At 35.7% G+C, this 21224-nt stretch overlaps 2 protein-coding genes across 4 annotated transcripts in view; one reads left to right on the forward strand and one right to left on the reverse strand.

Annotated features, from left to right (window-relative positions):
* The first annotated feature begins 438 nt into the window (after positions 1-438).
* Positions 439-13748, forward strand: Fbxl4 (F box and leucine-rich-repeat gene 4). Its single transcript, XM_019049251.2, has 8 exons — positions 439-814; positions 2282-2375; positions 3648-3843; positions 4324-4585; positions 5741-6398; positions 6968-7133; positions 7713-7904; positions 9711-13748. Exons 1-8 carry the CDS (start codon positions 590-592, stop codon positions 9853-9855), a joined length of 1938 nt encoding a protein of 645 aa, XP_018904796.1. The 5' UTR covers positions 439-589; the 3' UTR covers positions 9856-13748.
* A 218-nt stretch (positions 13749-13966) lies between these two features.
* Positions 13967-21224, reverse strand: part of mrj (DnaJ heat shock protein family (Hsp40) member B6 mrj) — a 129517-nt gene continuing 122259 nt past the window's right edge. For all 3 annotated transcript variants that reach the window (XM_072301071.1, XM_019049257.2, XM_019049256.2), the window contains exon 6: positions 13967-20879. In XM_072301071.1, the coding sequence (XP_072157172.1) occupies positions 20777-20879 (103 nt within the window). In that variant the 3' untranslated portion in view covers positions 13967-20776. The remainder of the gene's footprint in view (positions 20880-21224) is intronic.

A 21224-nucleotide genomic window follows, 5' to 3' on the forward strand; every position in this document is an offset into this window, starting at 1 on the left:
CAATAATCAAAGAAAAGGACTGTGGTGGTTACAAAGGAATACCTAAATGATCATTCATTTTTTCGAACCCTTATAATTTAAAAAAATTAATTTGAAGTGAAGTACGTATTTGGAGACTTTACACTTTACTGGGAGAACATCCAATGCCCAGCATGAGCATTGGAAACGTCATTCGTGAACTCAAAATGACCGACTTGTATTATGACTCTACTACTGCAATATTTTTGAAATTTGACAACATTGAGAGATTGAAGCGGTTGTGCAAAAATTTAAGATACGGCAGCACTCATTTAGTGACGTAATATAAGTTAAAAGTTAAACGTCATGAAATACCTTTTATCACACATGCGATTGGCCAAAACTTTCAAAGGGATTTTGAACCACCAATCACTATCGATATCAAATGTTATGCCTATTATGCCTGCGCTCTGCATGCATGCACCACTTTTGAGTCTCTTCTCACTTCTCATTCCGTGAAGTTTGTGTTGATAAAAACAGACGATGATAAAATTCGTGTTATGTGTGCTGAAACCCCATAAATGTTTTTCTCTATCTTGACTTTACACTATACTCACAAATTTCGAAAAATATGAACTTGGAAGCTTTGGAATCCGAAATTTCTGAGCTAGAATCAGTTAGCGACTGTATGCGTGTATGCAATTCGAAGAACTATGTAGATCAGTACGTGTCTGATGTTGTGGATTTCAGTTCTCAGTATGGCAGTGACATCAGTATATCGTATTCTGCTCATAATATCCTCGGCAAACCAAGCAAATTTCCAGCTTATGGAGACTTTCCTCAGACATTTGTGATGGTAAGTTTTACTCTGAAATCCAGGTATCTGAGATTCACAATTCTAGGTTATGTGGCTCAGTGATCAAGGGCTTTTTTCCATAGCCATGGTTTTACGAGCGCGTTTCTGTACACATGATTCGATTACGTTTAAAGCTACCCAAACTCCAAGATGTGCATTAGAAACCCACATCAGAACAACGTCGCATCTTATAATTTCAAGTTGGAATGGGCTCGAAATGATCCCGATTAAGAAGTGTTCTGCACTCCTGGAAATTGCGTCAGACAAGTTGGCAGTTGTTTACATTCTGGTTGCAAACAACTGAGCCTCTGTCATCAACTATCGATCAAGGATTGACTTAAAATAACTATGACGCTGTGCAGCTGTTGTGTGCAGATACTGAGAACCAATATCTATCTCTGAGGAGATATTGATAAATTTTCGGAGTATCGACACATCTTCTTGGAATATTAATAAAGAAAAATATCTTCTGTGCGAGATAATCAGAAGCTCACAACTGCCAACTTAGCTGATTCACCTCTAGATTTGCATCGAACGTAACCAACTAACACTGAAACTGAATTTTAATTCCAATTACAGCAAATTTGCATCCCACTTACATACAGCATTTCTCCATATACTGAAATCACAGTATAAGCTTCTGATTGGGGTTCATTAAGTACAAGCTTTTTAGAGCAGAATTCAACCAGCATTGAAGAGGTATTAACAAGAGCTAAGACTTGGTAGAAAGCGTTTTTTTCATTGAACAATAAATCCTGGTCTGTAACTCGCAGAGCGGAGATGAGCAGCAACAGTAAAGTACTAACTACTGAGCCTGTGCCTTTGGGTGGTTCCTAGTGCCAAGAGTTCTTCTTTGTTATTATGTTGTTGTTTTTTGTTTTTTTAAATAAATAAAATTGTAAAGTCTACTTTTGGGCACATGGCTACTGATTGTAAATAAAAGCCAGGAATTACTCCCAAATCCACTTGCTTCAGGGGAGTCGTAAATAGAATAGCATGTTATAATTAAATGATAGAGTACGCACAGTGCTTATTCTAGAGAGGTACATATAATCTGCATGAGGAGAACAACATGTAGAATTATCTTGTACATGAAAGCTACTATAAGCCTCTTTTTGGCATTCAAGAGGAAGCGCAGCATGTCCAATCAATGAAATGAAAGCTAGTGATTCAGTAGGTCCTTGTGGCTCCAGCCTTCAAAAATAAGAGATGAGCTCAGAATTCCCAGAATTTGTATTGTCCTTCCTTGATGTAATCCTTAGTCTCGTTATGGTTGGCACTATTTAGCTCATGTTCCAACTGAAATAACACTCGGTATATTGGTTCCTCAAGATCGAAAGAACATATTATTTGAGAAAAGTTTCAGCTGCTCAGGAGCTTTGTTTTCTGGAGATAGTTTAACTGTCTTGGTACCATTTGGACTACAGGTTTTTTTTTTAAGTGGAACCTTCTCTGTTTTTCTTGTAGAAAACTTATGGAAATTGGTGGAATGAAGCCCCATCCAGATTGGAACCTATTATGCCTCAAAATTTTAGCTCAGTCAGAAGTCAAGATTACATTGGTAAGAAGAAATAGTTTTCATCATTCCTTTCTTTATTTTTATGTACTTTTGCTAATTATACGAATATGAATAAACTTTTAAGTCCTTAGCCTTATTATTGAAGAGGTTTTTTATCTGTCAGAACCACAAGCAATTTTAAAAACTAGATTTTTCTCCTTATTCGAATGCTGAACAATTTTTTCAGTGCCTTTTTTAGTTTTTTTCCTCCTTCATCAGTTAAAAGTGTCATGATTGTTTTTTTCTCCTATCTTCACTATTCTCAGCAATCCTGTATCAAGTTCTTAAATATTGAGGCATTTTTCGGTAAAAAAGCACATGAGACTTCCAATGCTGCAGAGGTTGTGCAACGTAGTTTTCTCGTTGTAAGTAACTTACTTATCCAATAGTTCTGCCATGAATTTTTCCCTTGATTTGTTCCGAGTTTTCCCTCATTAAAATAAGGAAGTAAGTCCATTGTGAATGATTTTCATCTGCCTCAAACGTTATAAAAAATTGCACCATCTTAGCAGCATTGCAAGTCTCATATCGACGGTGAAACTACCAAACCACGTATCTCGGTTTGCGATGTCGCAGACTTCCTGTCATACTTTATTTTTTAAATGAAAAACTAGTTAACGTCCGGTCTAGAAAATTTCTGTGATTTTTCCTCTTCGTGCGAAGAAAATTCTGTGAAAATTTCGAGGAATGATATTGATTTGGTCTACTTCAAAAAAATAAAATGTGAGCGTAGATTTTTAAACACCGCAAACGAGATACGTGGTTTGGTAGTTTCACCGTCGATATGTCCTTTTACTTAAAAATGCCTCAATTTGTTCATTTGACACCTTTTGAAAAAGGGTTAAGGTTTTTCTTTTTTTGTTTCTGATATTAATTTACTAAGTAAGAATGGCAAGAAATATTTCATCATTCGGGGGGGCTAGGCCTACTCTCTTCCGTATAAGAAATCCCAGCACTCGGTTTCTTACTGAAAATTCAACAGATTTTGCAAAATAAGTGTGTGACATTTTTTCCATCTTGGAAATCCTACTCCCTTGATAAGTCTCCCTCTATACTCCATCCATGGTTGCCTGAGAAATCAGCAAATTTCCCCATCTATCTCCATGTGTAATATCCAGATTTTTTCACACAGCATGACAACCTTGGCCCTTTGGCACTAAAATTGCTGTTTGTCCATGATTCTTATTCTGATGCAACAACAATGGTTTACACTTTTAAATTGTAACCCCAACTTTTCCTACTTTTAATTTGATCAGTAATATGTTTTGCTCTTAGATATCGTCTTTGAATGTATCGTGTATCCAGTTGCAATAAAGGTTTTTGAAACTTTTAATCCTGGTTCTGTGGTGAGGATATGGGCAGCCAGTGAGAAATATGAGTGGGCGTTGCTGTGGGAGGGACCCTCCCAAAAAGTGGAACATAAATCACGTGCCTTTCAACCTAATTTGAGGTTTATTAACTTTCCAACAAAGTAAGTATATTTTCTGGCCTTTTACTATAGTATCTCATATTTTTGCCAAACTATCCAGGGCTACCTCCTCTCTCCTTTCTGGAATAGTTCAACTTGATGTTGATTGCAGTAGTCAACCTAACTGCGATTTTGGAAAAGAATTTGTGATTTCTCGATCTATTCAAAGGGAATTTCCAAGTATCAATCTTTTAACTCATATGCAATTACTAAAGAAGTGTTCTTCATTGTACCCAAATCAATTTTAGAGTTGTCATTAAGAATGAAGAAACTTCCTCAGCTGTAAGCAATACTGGAAAACTTCCCGGATCTACTTGAATAACTTTGTTTCCTAATTCCTAGGGAAGAACTTTGCATCTCTCTACAGCACTATACACATCAAGATTGTAACGGTCATAGCTGCTTTTGAGGGGGGCCGATTTTGGCTCTTAACAGCACTTTTTTTCTCAATTTTATGACTGCTGCTTTTTCTTTTGTCTACAGTTTGCTACGTTTAGAGTTTGACCACTCCCTTTTAGACTATTTCACGGAAATCGACGCTGTTCTCTTCACTGGTTCAAGAGTCTCTTTCAAGAATAATGCTGTTATATTCAGTTTTATTGGATTATCAGATGACATGGAGTCTTCGGAAAATGAAAGCAGCTGTGATTCTTCGAATGATATAGTTCCATGGATTCCGTCCAAGCCTGTTACAGATTTAACCACTAATCTTATAAAACGGAATATCCATATCATACCCTCCCAGGTAATTCAAGTTTGTGTTAATCTTCTGCAGAAGTAATTGATTAAGTGACTCAAGATTACATACCAGAGGTTTGAGCCCCTGCCGATGGAATTCAAATATCGGGAGCAATCTGTGAGCCATTATGATACTTATCTTTGAGTTCAGCGAACATTGTATTACACAATGTCTAAAATGTAGTAGCACTGAATATATTGGTACGTGGAGTGTAACCAAGTGCTAGAAATAATGTAGCATTTCCTTTAAAAAAAAAAACTTGCACTTTATTAATAAACTTTGACCGAAGCTTTTCGAAGCAAGCGCGCTTCATCGTCAGGGTCACAAAGTATAAATCACAAAGGCCATAATTTAATTTCAGACAAGGTAACAGATTTCAGTGGTAACAATTTGTTATCAATTGTTACCACTGAAATCTATTACCTTGTCTGAAATTGAAATGGCCTTTGTGATTTATACTTTGTGACCCTGACGATGAAGCGCTTGCTTCGAAAAGCTTCGGTCAAAGTCTATTAATAAAATGTAAGTTTTTTTTTAAAGAAAATGATACATTATTTCTAGCACTTGGCTACACTCCACATACCAATTATCTTTGAGGAGCAAAGCTTTTTTTAGTTTTGCGTTAGGTTGTTAAAATGTTCAAATAGGTCAGTGGAGTTATTTTCATTATGACTTCATTCAAAAGTAATGAGTGAACCACGCTCACTGTTCTTCCCCAACTTTTTTTGATAATGGTGACTAGGAGGAAAGCTAACTTGAAAACAAAAGAAATAGGAAGGCCGAAAATAAGGTTTTAACTGCATGCTCTTCGCTTTTAAAGTTATGTGTCACGGTCATTATAGCGTCAGAATTTGTAGTAAAAAAATTCATGGCGGCATTACCGTGTGTTGTTGATCAGCAAAAGGTTATAGGCTTGGCCATATGATTTTGACAAGCTCCGCTGTCGGTTAATGCAATCTCTGGATTTCCTCATCGCTGCATTTGCCAAGATGCTTTCTTTCGGAATATTTTAACATTATCATATAACTGCAGAAATGACGTAACCTTGAGTAAGTATCAAAAATTAATCAAATCTCAGCGTAGTGGTAGTTACTAGGTAAGCATTATGTAGGTTAAGCAACACTGGATTATTAACCTATTTTCCTTTTCTTTTCGTTTCAGGTTGACATTCCAACTGTCCTATCTAATTTCATAACCAAAGACTTACAACCCTTGTATAAAGAATTCGAAAGCTCCATTCTGGAAATTGAAAATTCAGATAATAAAAACAAAATGGGTTCATTTGGTATACTGCCTGATGAAACAATCCTAAATATTTTAAGCTACCTAGATTCAGTGTCCCTCTGCCAATGTGCCAAAGTTAATAAACACTTAAACTCCCTTGCAACAGACCCTCTATTATACATAAGTTTAAACCTGAAGCCTTATTGGCATTGTATCTCGTCTAATTCCCTAAGAACAGTGTCAAGCCGTTGTCAGTATTTGCAAAAACTAGATCTCTCCTGGTGCGGCAACTATGATAAGATTAAATCTGATCATTTCTGTGATTTCATCAGTGATTGTGGTAAATCACTGACACACTTGCGTTTAGACTGTTGTAAATTTGTCGACGATAAATGCATCGTCAAAGTTAGTTCAGTGTGTGAGAAGCTGCGTGAATTATTGCTGCGAAATTGCAACTTGATCACGGCGAGAGGCTTCCTATCTCTTTGCAGAATTAACACTCTAGAAAGGCTTGATTTCTATCGCACTCGAATAGAGGTTGACCCGTTGGTGAAAATTCTTATGGCGTCTCCGAATTTAAAGCACATCAATCTTGGTGAGAAATTTGATTATTGTTTTCTTCGTTCTATCGATTTAAGGAGCTCATAGCTTATCATGAAAAAACTATAAGAAGTTAATGGAAGAGTTTATAATACTCTCAGGAGAATAAATAGGCACCAAAGATGACCAATAGATATGACAATTGGCCATTTTAAGAAAAGCTGGGTTGAATAATCTAAGTGCAGGTTACATATGAGTGAAATTTCAACTTCCAGTCATGAGGCAAAATAATGATCACTAGGGATTAATGCTTCACATCGTATACCCTGAGCTGAGTTTTACTCAACATGTTCTGCTTGCTCTGATCATTTTGTCTCATTAATGAAGATTCATCATTTATTCTGATGTCTGAACTCTTGTTTTTTCAGCTGTAGATTATATCTTTCTCAAAGTCCAGTAATTTCTCTTTTTTCAGAAGAAGTTCATTTTATTTCAAAAGAAATTTGAAAATTTGAGGAATTTGGTCGGATTTTTTTATATATATATACTTTTTTGACAACGAGTATTCATATCTCATTCTTATTTATTCAGTCAATCATTCATGTAGAGCCTCTCTTGTTTCAGGATCGTGTAACCAAATAGGGGTAATGGACACCATTGCTGAAACTCTAGGCTCATATAACAAGGAACTGATCTCCATTGATCTGTGGAAGACGTACAACTTGACTCCTGCTGGTGTTCATGCCTTAAGTAAATGCTCAAAATTACAAGAAGTTGAACTCGGATGGTGGTAAGTCAGTGATGAAGTGTGAGGCATTTTACTGCCGTTTTAATATTACATACTTAACTTCAGCAATTAATAAATTCTGTTACCCTGTAACTCAGCAAACACTAAGAGAGAAGGATTGTAGAGAGAAAGTGTCCTATAATTCAAAGATCCTGTCGTGGAAATTGTACAAATACTTGGATGGCTAAAGTCAAAAAATGTGCATCTCAGATTGTGACATTATAAATCTGTGTTCATGTCTTATTTTTTTAAAAGCTCAGCAGCCGACGGTATGTATTGAAATTTTCTGTGAATTTTCTTCACTCATGTTCAAAAATGACACAAAATTGCAAGGAAACATTCCAATTAGTTTTCCTTGAAAAAAATAAAACATCATCAGAGATTTGAAACATTTCAATAGAACTATGTATCCTCCGTTGGTCATTAAATAAAACTTTTTATCACTCTCAAGAACCTCCCCAAAAGAACCTCCCTTTCTCTCTCTTTAATTATTCTACTTGATTTTTGCACAAGGAAAAATTCAAATGCAATTTTCATGCTGTTTTTTAATCTGTTGTTAGTAAAGTTTATTTATTGTTTCAGTTTGGGCGTTAGTGGACCTGGGAATTGCTTGTCATCCCTGGCACTAGGTTGTCCTTCTTTGAAAAAGTTCTTTATTGGAGCTTTACGTGGGATTTTAGATCGTGACCTGGAGCCTTTTCTCACCCATTGTCCTCACTTGCAACAGGTCGATTTTCTAGGAGTCAAAGGAATTACATCAGATATCTGTCTCAAGTATGTATAATCGATTTGTAAAATATGTTTTGCCTAGCAGCAATATTAGAGTCAAATATACAAAAGCTTTTTTAGGAATGAGTGATCCTCTTTTTAGTCAATAACTAGGAGGTTATGACCTCTCGCTGCCACGCACCCACCAAAGCTTCCATGTTAATCCAAAGAGAGTGGGCTCATTTAGGGACTATCTCCTATTGGTAGCTGCAAAACTCCTAAAAATCGGCCCGATAGACCTTTAGATTGAACTGTGGCAAAAAATAAAAATTTTCATTTTTTAATGGGAGAATCCACAACTTTATCATGTAACATATATGATCCTGGGTCATATCTCCAAAATCTGAATAGAGAGGGCTCATTTAGAGACTGTCACCTGTTGACAGCCACAAAAATGATGGAAATTGCACCAACAGAACGGTAGAATGGGTTATCCATATCAAGGTGGACTGCCAAGACCCATTTCTGTTAAAAGATATGTCTTCCTGTGCGGAATTTGCATTTGCAAGTGCATTTGCATACACAAGGAAATGTTGTGGATTTTATTGAGGGGTCATTAAACATTTCTCTTTGAAATTAGCTGCCCAAGAGTGGAATGAGAAGAGAAGTGTGCTTTCCTAGAATCTGCCATGGCCACATGTAAGTTTTTTCCGGGCTACTAGGATCAGCATATCCTCACTTACGCGCTATCAGGGCGGTTGGGTTCATGGTCAGTGATGCTTTGAGCACCTGAATATGGGAGAGTATTGCCATCTCAATCCTTTTACTACAGATAAAAAGTGCCACTCTCTGATTGGTTGGCTATCATGAAGCCCCAAAGTTGGCCCAATGTCAAAACCGCAGCCCCTCCGCTCTTAGTTTGGCCCAATGCTAACAAACAAGATGGCGACAAAGTTGTACAAAGTTTTGGATGTGATAGAAATTTTTTTACATCCAACTTCTGAATTGAGTTTGGATCGAACTTTAATGGATATTTTTGCTGAAAATTAACCTTTGAGCGTGATTTTCATTCGTTTCTCAGCTGATTAAAGGTGTGCCTCTGGGTCGGGTTTGTTTACATTGGGCCAACTTTGGAGTCCCATGATAGCCTAAAACTGATGAACTAATCTGAGAGCGGCACAGAGATGACAGTACTCTCCCGAATATAGGTACTCTAGTGATGCTCCATGCCAATTAATTTAAGTCCCAATGACCCAGCAGGATCATGCCCAGTCTTCTCTTATCAAATTTTTTGGTGATTTTCTATTTCGGTTTTTCTTGATTCATGAATTCTTTTTGTTTTGTTGTAGAGTCCACGCCAAGGAAGTTTACGCACTTCTAGACTGCGACAGAGCATCCGCCGTCTTGCTTCTTGCATTTACTTTTTACGTAAAAGTGATGTCAGATAAGCTTCTGTGGCAGTCTAGAAGTGCGTAAACTTATTTGGCGCGGACTCCAGTCCATTCATTTCTCCTTCAGTTCTTCTCAGTCAGAGTTGCCAAAGAATTTAGAAAATGAAATTTTCTGACATTTCCCTGACACATCTGGTGGAATTTCCTGACAATTAACGTTATGACAGGTGGAGAAGAAGGCATGATTGAAAACAGTTTTCAGGCAAAATTGGTTGTTTGAAACATCAAAATCTGTCTAGAAAGCAAATAAAGGTGATCTAACAAATTTTCCCTAACATGTCCGTCATTTTCCCTGACATTTCCCGGTTTTCCAGGACTCTTCAAATTCCCTGACATTTCCCGGTATTCCCTGACTGTGGCAACCCTGCTCAGTGTTATTTTCTTTCTAATTTAACTAAATTTGCGTTGTACAATGTTTCAGGTTTCTGAAAACGTTCAAAGAACTTCGATTGCTGGACCTGAGTTTTTGTGATCAGATTTCAGAAGCGGATGTTACATTTTGGAAAGAAATGTTCCCCAACGTTTGTATCAAACGAAGCTTTCAGAATGACTGGTGGCAACCTTGAAAGCGTCATTCTCGTTTTATGAACTCAAAGTATGATTTTTAAAGATTTTAAAAGTGTATTGCTGTGATATATCTCAGAATCCTAGGAACCAGCAAATCTATTTAGGAACTGACTTGTTTCTCTTGATGTATCTTTCCTTTTTATGAAACTTCAGTTCAGGATCTGTGAAGTGGGGACAAATTTTACTGTTCCATTAATTGTTTTTATTTTGATGAGCCTTTAAAAAAGCCTCCCTAATTTTTCTCTGTAAAATTTTTTGAATGGGCCAGTTGCGCTGGTCACAGAATTGTGTTTTGCTGCTTGATTCTTGTAGTTTAGCAAAAAAATAAGATGTGTCCAAACCGCAACTTTTATACGTTCAGTATCAACCCAGATATCGCCCTTTGAAAAGTCAGGTTTTTGACGTCATCCATCGCGGCAGTGACACCCTTGGTTTCTTTCTCTTTTGTTCAATCAGTTATGCAGAGGGCGCAATGCAAAACTTCAACGACATCAAACGTAAACAAACTCGAGAAACAGACGGATTCGCACTTCAAAAATCTTCGTATCAGAAGATTATACACTCGCCACGAAGAAGTTAGGCGGTCAGCCAGTTCACCTCAGTTTGTTTATGTTTAATGTCATTGAAGTTTTGCATGGCGTCCTCTGCATCACTGATCAGACAAAAGAGGAAGAGACCAAGGGTTTGATTACCGCGGTGGACGATATCAAAAACCCGACTTTTCAAAGGGCGATATCTCAGTTAATACTGAACGTAGAAAGTTGCGGTTCGGACCGATCTTATAATTTTCAGCTAATCTACAAGAATCAAAACACGATTCTGTGACCAGCACAACTGGCCTATTTAAATATAATAATTCATCTAAAAAGTTTATCTAGAAGAAACCTGTAAATCAGAATACCAAGTTTTTCTGAATGTTGATCATGGTACTGAATCCGTTATCTGGACGTTGTGTTTTACATATAGCTTGAAACGTCCAAACAGTTATGAATGATAAGGATTCAGTTTTCTTGGGAAGATGTGTATTTTCAGCTAGTCGCTAGTCTATTCTCTTTTGAAGAATCGTAGGTTTCATCCTGGAGCAGATGACAGAGTTTTAGTCTCGCTCATAAGAGAGCCCCTTATTTTTTATTGTACTTTGTTTTACTGTACCTTTTTTCAATGCGCAATGTAGCTGCCTTATCCTGCATTTTACCTATTTTTATTCTGTGTCAAAATAGAAAAAAGTTCAAATGATAAAGGAAACCTTCAAGGTGGATGAAACCTTGGGAAACCTTAATATAAAAATGTCGAAACAAGAGGAAAGATGGAAAGAAAAAAAAGAGTGATGTTTTGAGCCAATTGTATGCCCATTATCAGCCAGAAATCGAAAAAATCAATGGAAGGAAATTATTTTTATACTATTCATTCCTTTGCTTATTTATCATACTATTAAGTAATTACAGTTTTTATTTTACTTTTGACTTTCGCATGTAGTTGATAGTGAGCATAATCATAGGGGCCTAAAATCTCCCAGTCTTGGTTCTCGATACATTTATCCTTCAATCTACTTTTTCTCTTCACCTTGAAAATTTAGGCCAAGTTGTAAATTCTGTAATCATTGTGCGTAAATAATTGCACAGTTCTGCCTCCCTTATCGTACTGAAATTTGCATTTTACTTATTTTCAACTCTATATTTTTCTATTTTAGTCACTCAACTTGGCCTATTTCTTTTCCAATCAATTGTGATAGGTGTAAGTAAGTTTCAAACTTTCCATTAAAGTAGTCGAATTCGTGGCTACTCGTGTGAGACCTTAAACAAATTCAGGTAAATTATACTGGAATATTGAGGATGAACGGTAACAGAAACAAAAGCAAGGAATCAGACCCAATGATCAACTGACAAGAGTGAAGAGCAAATACAGTAAAAGTTCGTCAAGTCGAATTGTCAGGGGACCAATGAAAATTTCGACATGAGTGGCTTAGCAGTTAGTTATTTGACTTACTTTTTTCTCTGTTTAACTTGCAATTAGCGTGAAAATCGTAGAAATTCGACTCAAGCCGCAATGCTGCCGCTCTGTGAGTTCTCTCCGGCATCTTCCGCACAGAGGTGCGTATGCTGAGAGCGATATGAAGTAAACAGATCAAGCATGTCAGTATGAAGTCGACTACAATGCAATAGCCAGCTTTCAAAATCTAGAATCATTGCTCATATCGGGATACATCGACAGAAGCAAACTAAACTCAATTATTTTTTTGTGATTTCTTCTTATGCTTTTTAAATTTTTAACTACTTTATGTTTCGATTTTTGGAATTTTTAAAATTATTTTTTTAATTTTTCTACATTTAATCAAATCTCAATCAAGAGTGAATTCTTTCGTCAATGTTGCTTATTTTCTGCATTTTTTCTCGTAAAAACCAGACAATTTTCCGGATTTTCTGAGAAAAAATTTCGATAGAAGCTGCTTTTTACTAGAAACAAAAAATCTTTAATTCGACTGAAGCACTGTTCTTTAACTTTGTTCCTCATAGGAGCGTCCCGTGACCGAAGAAAATTTTGACTTAAGCGGATTTTCGTCATAAGCGTCATTCGACTTAACGAACTTTTACCTTTTTATTATTTCAGTCTCTACTAGAGATATTGAGGTTAGGGTCCCTTTTCTAGAATCATATAGTGCCAAAATTGAGTTGAATTGAAAATGGTTCAACGTTTACTGTGAGTGTTGATTCTTTCATGTTAGAACACGGTACAGTGGAAATCATCGAACAAACTTCTTGAAATAGGCCTCATTTGGTTGTTATAACCGATGCAGTGAATCAGTGGGATATCAGCCAAGGGACCAAATTAGATCCCGTTGTTTTGCCAGATATTACATTTTAAGAGATGTCCTTGTCCAATTTCCACTGTTTTTACATAACGCAGCTTTTCAGCAGTTACAAGGGCAATCTTGAATGCAGTTTCAGTTGCCTCATTTCTTTATATTCTTCCCGAGGTTGCTGCGATCCGTAAAAAATTAATTGTGAACTCAGCTCACTCAGTAACTTCCGAAGAGGGAAACAAATTTTCTGATTTAATTAATTTGTTTTCTTTAAACAATTTTTTGATACTGTCTGATCTAAGTTAAATTCTAGTCCAACAGTTGTAATGGTTTTTGTTCCCTTCATGTGAGGGTAGAAGTGCTTGTCATCTGTCCCGTTTTTTGTTTTTAGTACTACGTATTTCTCCTCGTTCCATTATCCCTCTGTGTTGTTCAACATTTGATTTCCAATAGCAAGAGCAGTATACATTGGTTTGTGCAATATTTTTCTTTTTTTTTCTCAAAGGGTTTTGGTGCATTTGTATTTTCATCTCCTCGACAGGGATGATAAGTTTTTGATGTCTTAAAATGTATCATTTTTCCGGTAGGGGTAAGGGTTCTCCAAAATTTTCTCTTGCGTTTTCAAAACGTCTATGTTTTAAGCCTTCTCCGCCGATTTAATTTTCACCATCCCCAGTTAAAGTCTTATGTTAAGAGGTTCAGTAAGTTTTCTCTCTGGTTTTCTGTTAACCATATTTCTTCCTCTTTAAAAATTCAATGACTGTTGATTAGAAGGCCAGCTCCCTCACCATTGAGTGACTGACTAAATTCAGTAAAAAGACAAAACCGGGGAAAATGAGTTAAGACAAAATTTGAGGTGCAGAAAATATGCTGCTTCATTGCCGATCTGACGAAGTCAATGAATGATGAAGATACTAAATGCATGTGAAAGAAAACACAGTTGGTGGTTTTCAAGACAAAACCCAAGAAAATCTAACTGAATCCGATGGAAAGAAACCACCAAACATTTTCTGTTATTCTATAAACTCAACACCATACTGTACTTTATTTATTCGAATTATATGTGAATAAATATTCTCCATTTTCTTTCAATTGCCCAGTTGTACACATCTTTTTTAAAACTGAAGTTTGGAAACTGAAATCCCCAGGATAACCTAGAGTTGAAATGTTTTTCTTTTTATGGGAAAGGGAGGGTGGAGAAAAAGTACTGGCGTATTACTCAAAAAAATTACCAGCGCACTATCTTCAGGTTCATTTTTTTGAGACACACAGGAATCAATAAGAGGAGAGGGAAAAAATTGACTAATGTATCGTGGTGAAAGCTTTTAATGAAAAACCAGTTAATGTAGTGAATAATGGTAAATATTTTGTGGTTTAAGAAATAGTAAATATGTACAACATGAGTGTTCATTTTAACACAGAGGTAAGATGGGAAATAAAAAAAATATGACAGTCTGTGAGATAAAAATGAAGAAAAAAACAACCTAATTTGATTTGTATGTTCACCACCCTTCGAAGTGACTTCAATGGTATTTAAGTACACACATTTTTACAGGTTTTGAAAAACTGAATTAGAGGAAATGAAGAAATATTTCAACTAAACAATAAAGTACATATCACTTTTTTCATGGAGCTTGATAGCCAAAAATGTTTCAATTAAAATCCTCTCACAAAAGAGATACACTTTGCACATGACATTTCGGTTAAAAATAGCATTGTGTGTCATCAATTCATTCAACGTAACAATTTGTATCTATTGTTTAAGAGGATGCCTTTTCTTTTTGAGTCATTTTTAAATCAGCACAGCCAAGCTGAACACCTTTACGTGCAGCTAAGAACCCGAGCTCATTCCCCTGAGGGTTTTAGGCAGTGAACAAAGCTACTTAAAATTTTACCAACTTCGAAATGTTCAGATAACTTAAACGAACAAAATGACCTTAAAATTAAGTAAATAAATTAAAGAATACAAAAATTTACTTAAAAAATGAAATGGAAACTAAAATAGGTAATTGAAACGAAAGAATTCTATGAACACATATTTACAAAACCGAAAGTCGGAAAACGAGGTTACAACTGTGAGCAAGAAACTAAATATATAACAATCTTGTCAGTCATGACGAAATCATACTCACACAATTATTTACAGAACTCTGCACAGACAATTGAACAAAACAATACGATAGATTTGGAGGCACATTCAAAAAATGATTCATTCACACGTAGTCTGTTCAGTGGAAGGAAATTCACACTTGAAGTGCATTACATTGAAAAATAAAAACGACTCCAAATCCCGTCAGTGAACAAAGGTGGGGCACTAGGCAGGAGTTGACAATTAAGGGACTCCGATCATGCGCAAAAGAGGAGACTTTGCACATTGGAAGAAATAGAACATGAAAAATTGATCAAGAGGAACCAACATACGAATCAAGGATAAAGAAGCACCAAATATAAAAGCTCCGGCAATTGATGAAACGGTGTAGCACAATTGATAAAAACTTATTTGGACTGCATTTTGCAATTTAGAACTACAGCTTCTGGCTCACCTGAGAAAACACTTATGTGCATAGGGAAACTAATGGTACATACGTTGTTTTTAAACCAGGCCAGAATTTATAGTTCCAAATTGCAAAATGCACTCCATTTGAAAGACGGAGGAGGGAGAGAGAGAAGAAAACAGAAAAGAGACTCCTCAGAGAATGCACCTTATTCCGCCTTTACCAAATTAATTTAAGAGTAGTTTTCCAAAAATTCCAATAGGTAGAGGTAAACGGAAAAACAAGAAATTACTTAAACTATCGTAGATAATTGAGAGATAAATCTTTACATAAAGGCTATAGTAAACAGTTGGATGGCCCTGAACTATTGTTGTGCATCTTTTTTCATTTCAGATTAAGTATACATCAGAAAAATCAGAGCAAATAAGAGGAAAACTGCGGTAACAAAACCGTAAGCATGAAGTGATAAATCAGGCAGAAATATAAACACAGACTTTCATCACAATTTGACAACTGATATTATAATTTAATATTTGTTCCAATTCATAGCTTCATTAGGGTATGATAACAACATTTTTGAGGAGTTTAAAATTTAATTGACGACAAGTGGAGGGCTGGAGTGAGGCAAGAACGATAGCAGGTAGTGGTTCAGTTGGCGTAGCCGGAAATTGGGGGGATGGAGGGTATCCAAAGTTAAAATATTTCTATAAAGTGCAAAAAATTATCTTTTTTAAGACAATTTTCGAGTCGAGATTTTTGGAATTGTGAGAGGAGTTCGAAACCCTTTGAGACCCTCTTCTGTCTCGCCACTGAATGGTTCCACTCACTTTCTACATTCTTTTCCTCTTTAAATAAATCTGCAACAAGACCATTATTCTGCATTGATTCATTGATACAACTATGACTACTACAATTCAACAAACACCTCAATTCAACTCTAGTATACTGATAAAATATGAACCTAAAACTTGCAAGGCGTTAACTGGTCTTCGATAACAATAAGCTGTATTGCTTTGAGCTAGACTTTTTTTGATTGTTCAAACAAAATAAAATTTTACATAATAGGGTAACAAAACTGATATTTTTCACACATTATTGATTATCAAAAGATCTGCTCAGATATAATTTGTGTTTATAATTGCTAAAAGAACATTTTCCAGGGAGCAAAAGAAACTCAACGATGCGTACACAGAAAAGTAGTTCGATGGAAACAAAGAAGCCTCACTCCCAAAAGAGAGGATGCTGCGTTGAAAAAAATATAATTTCCAAAATTCGAAAGAACATCCATGCTTGGTTATACAGTATAATTTGAGGAGATTATTTTACAGTATGAATATTGAAACTAGACCAAGAGAAAACGAGTTTTTTTTAATGAAAATGCATGAAAATTATAGAATTTAAGGTATTATACAGGTCTGAAAGTCTTAAACCACTGCAGTTTCATTAAAAGAAGCTGTCCAAAAGTAGATCTATTTTAGCTCATTTTAAGGCTAAAAATATAAAAAACCCATCTGATGTTTAGAGCACCTGAATACAGTTGAGTATTGCCATCTCAATCCTTTCACTAGAGAAAAAGTGTGCCGTTCTCTGATTGGTCGGCGATCATGGAGTCCCAAAGTTGGTCCAATGTAAACGAACCCCAACCCCTCCACTGATAGTTTGGCCCAATGTTAACAAACAAGATGGCGACAAAGTTCTACAAAGTTCTAAACATGACTTTGGATGTGATGGAAATTTTTTTATGATTAACTTCTGAATTGCGTTTGGATCGACTTTTGATTGATATTTTTGCCATAAATTAACCTTTGAGTGTGATTATCATTCATTTTTCAGCCGATAAAACGTATTCCTCTGGGTCGGGTTTATTTACATTGGTCCAACTTTGGAGCCCGATGAAGCCTAAAACTGATGAACCAATCAGAGAGCGGAACAGAAATGGCAATACTCTCCTGTATATAGGCACTCTAGTTTTATCGGTTCATTTTTTTTATCATGGGAATTTTACATATATTAAAAAAAAAGATGCTTCAAAGAATATTTATTTTGGATCCCCCCTGAGGGAGTGTTTATGATCGGCAGGGAAACCAATTAATAATTGAGGATGATTACATAACATTTTGTTCTGGCTAATATGCAGGATTGATTGATAAAGCCTTCATTTCGAAGGAAACATGCAGATGCATTTGAGGGTGGAAAGATAATAGTCTGCGATGATACAGCTACTTTAGAAAATTAATCATAAAATTCTCCTTGAAGAGTACATGATTGACGAATGGTTAATGTACAAAATTTTAGGTAGAAATAAGAGGCATGGGAAGATAACTCAAGGACAAAAATGTGTGATTCAACGAGACATGTTTGAACATCTATCGGCAAAATATTTTTTGAAGTCCAGGGTCATACCCTGCTACTTCTGAATCAGGAAAGGTATTTTTACAAAAATTAGATTCCAAGTTGGATTGTGCTAAGGCGTAAGGAATAAAATAAATCTGATGCACCTGACACTAATAAATTCCTCAATGATTCCTCGGCTGAGGTCATTTGAAAAATGAAAGTTCCGTAAAAAGGAAAAAATAAAAAGTTCAGTTTCAGTGCTGTAAATGGAATCTAGGTTCTAGACCTCATGAAATTCAGGCGCTTGTTATATTCAAACCTCTCATGAATCTGGGTAAACAATTGTAAATATGAAAGGAGACTATGACAATACATAGAACTTCATATCAAAATTTGTCAAATCTCCATTCAGGAAAGACAACATTCGAGACTCATTTGGAATTGTTTTTCTGCCATTCACAGCAAAGACACTATAAGTTCATGCCAGTTTTTGCACTTGTATTCTGTGAAGGAATATTTCATTGCAAGAAAACTAAGGGCTTCTCTTCATTTCAAATGCAACAGATCGTGACGAACCGCGTAACTTTTACATCCCAGTTCAGTGTCTTGGTCTAACCCGTCTAATTCTTCCACTGGAACATTTGGATCACTCTTCTGAGGTGGTTTTCGAGCAGTTACATGCAATCCTAACCTCGAGCAGAACCGCTTCAAACCGAGGATAACTCCATGCATTTGCTCCATGATAACATATTAAGCCCTATGCGTTCTGTAGATTAAAAAAAAACCCTCAATACATTTTTTTCTTGCAGTGCTTCTAGAGCAAATTATCGATATATAGGACGATTATTTGAACGAGAATATAGAGATTATGCGCACTGGTTTTTTAAAATGAAATTTTTTTGTTTTCTCTAAAAAAAAAAAAAAAAAAAAAAAAAAAAAAAAAAAAAAAAATTCCAAGTACAGAATACAATACTAAAATATGGCATATATCCTTAAAAACACCCTTACTGTAGATGGCAGTACTTCTATCCACCTTCGACATTCAAGAGTAGTTCAAGCGTGCCCTTCCTTAAGAAGTAGGCAAACTTCACGCATGATTAATTACAAAAATCAAGAACACACATTGTGAGGATACTAAGGATACCAGAGGGCAAAAATATATCCAACTTTCGAACGAAAAATGAGTAATTCAGAAGTCCCTGTATCTTGGGATTCAGACTTTTCATGGCAGCTCAATTGAATAAAACAGCGGAACTAAAAATGAAAAAGAAAACTGAATTTTTCACCAACTGGGAATTTGATTCTGCTAGGCTGACTAATTTGATCCAAGCTAATTGACTAATCATGTTTTGGGGCCCCAAAATGGCCAGAATAGGCTAAATAGCTCCAGACACTGCATTTCTCGGTCCAAGGAGGATGGAGTTCAACAAAAAAAGTGATCATTTCAAGAGAACAAAACATTTTTTCCTACAAAACTAAGGAATATCTCTTCATAGCCCTTTGACAACACATTCTTGGTAAATAATTGGGTAGAGCATGGAGCTGCTACATATTTTTTTGCCGGCCAGAATCATGCTTATCGACAGTGAGACTCCCAGACCAAGACAGGGTGTCCACTGAAGTCTACAAAAAATGAAGTACTTTTTAAGAACTAAAGAAAAAATTAAGTACCTCTCCTTGGAAAAAAATTAGGGACTCCTTAAATATCTTTTCGCGACACATCAAAATTCTTCGATAGCAATTACATGAATTTGGGAAGAGCAGGCCAAAGTGGAACAATTTTCTTCAATGCGCTCCGGACAATTTGTTTGTAGTACTTTCGAACATTCTGTTTATTTATAATTGAAGTTTTAACGTTTTCTTATAAAAAAGAAAGTGTAAAAAGCCGGAAAAGTTTTCAAATAATGCCTAGAAAATCGGACACGAATTCCACTTTGCACGACTAAAGTCAAGCAAAGTGGAATTTGAGACACCACTCCTTGATATTTCATACATAATTAAAAGAAGAAACCAATTCATTCAAATTTTAATTTTGAGATCGAAATTAGAACAATTACTACTAAGTTGGATTCATGGATTCATTAATTCAACACTTTTAAATACACAAAAGCTCTCACAAGCCCAAAACAAATCTGTCGAGGGCTGGCTACTTATTTTCGTGATTTACTATTGCTTATGTTGTTCTTTTGCATAGAAACAAGTTCTAATAGATGAGTACCCTCTCTATGGACCTAAAAAAAGGCGTCCTTTTTCCGGACTATACGGACTGATGGACACTCTGTTTAATTACCTAAGTTTGCGACTGGAACGATTTCCTGTCATAGTCCATTTTTTAATGAAGAACTACTCAATGTCAATTCTTCAAAACTTCCGTGATTTTTCTTCTTCATGAGGAAAAATTCTGAAACGCCTGAAGATGGATGTTGATCTCCTCTTTTTTTTAAAAAAAAAAGAAAAGGAAAAATGGTGAGAGTGAAGATTTTAGGACAACGCAAGGAAGACGCACAGTTTGGGAGCTTCACTGTTGTTATACCTTCATACATTCCTTTTCTTTTGCATTTGTCAGTTTGTTTAATGACCAATGATATTGATTGATGATTGTTCCGACAAAAAAAAGCATACCAGAAGAGGTATCTTCAGATGCCTTGACTCATTTATTTAAAGTACATATAAAATAATAAGACCTGACTTAAGGGACATTATATTGACTAATCACATTCCAGAGTTTTTAACGACAGCAGCATGATACTTACATACAATTGGTAGTCATGGTTGCTTACATGTATTTGGTGCCCTTGACTGGATGAAATCACACATATTTTCATTGTAAACCTTACATTATAAGATTTTGCTTTTAAATGCTGCCAGTTATTTGTAATGGTCGAGTTTACGAAAATTTGTACTTCATGGGGGATATTTTCTAAGAAGTATGATCAGTCCATGAAACATTAATGAGTCCAATGGTAATTGCAGCATCTTCCTGGTCAGGTAGTGCGCACAGGGATGAAGGTAAAATGCTCTTGGGCAGGTGATATAACAATGATACATGGAAGAGGCTGATAGCTGTCCACATCTCCTCTCCAGAAATTTTTTTATTTCATTTTTTTTTTTAAATTTTTTTATTACTTTTTACAATTCAATAAATCCCGAATTGATTCAACTACTAATAGTAAACAATGCAGATTTAGAGACCACTTGGAAATTTTAAATTCGCTAGTTACATGAGGAAATTTGGCGGAGAGCAAAGACTAAAACTACAGACAAATGAAATGAGGACCTTTGGTAGGTGGTTTAGTTGCCAAAGCTGATTGCCTGTGCAACACCGTTCACCGTTTTTGAGGTGAGTACATCATTTTCGTACTGCATCACAGTCTCTTTTCCTCCCTCCACAATTCTGAAACAAAACAGAAATAATTTTAGTAAGCAAAATTTGTTTGTTTGTTGCGCCGGTCAAGTTAAGACTCTTAAATGAATACTTTTCTAAAAAACTTTACCATAACTGAACAGCTTTGATGCATAAATATTTGTATTACAGTTTATTTAAACAAAATAATAATAATGATAAAAATTTAAAAAATAAAAATAAAATTAGGTAATAAGTAATGGTGAATTTATATGGAATCAGTACTACAGTTCCAATTAAAACAAAGAATAGACTGATACTGCTCTTTCTTAGGCCCATAAAATACCTAGAAATTTAGTTTTATTTTGGAAAGAGAAAATTATCTATGGCACCAAC

This window comes from Bemisia tabaci, chromosome 5 (assembly GCF_918797505.1).
Source record: "Bemisia tabaci chromosome 5, PGI_BMITA_v3".
Lineage (NCBI taxonomy): Eukaryota > Metazoa > Arthropoda > Insecta > Hemiptera > Aleyrodidae > Bemisia > Bemisia tabaci.

Coding starts and splice junctions, on each gene's coding strand:
- Fbxl4 (XM_019049251.2), top strand. CDS start 590: ATGAACTTGGAAGCTTTGGAATCCGAAATTTCTGAGCTAGAATCAGTT. Junction 4,586..5,740: donor TCCATATCATACCCTCCCAG/GTAATTCAAGTT, acceptor TTTTCGTTTCAG/GTTGACATTCCAACTGTCCT. Junction 7,134..7,712: donor GAAGTTGAACTCGGATGGTG/GTAAGTCAGTGA, acceptor TTATTGTTTCAG/TTTGGGCGTTAGTGGACCTG.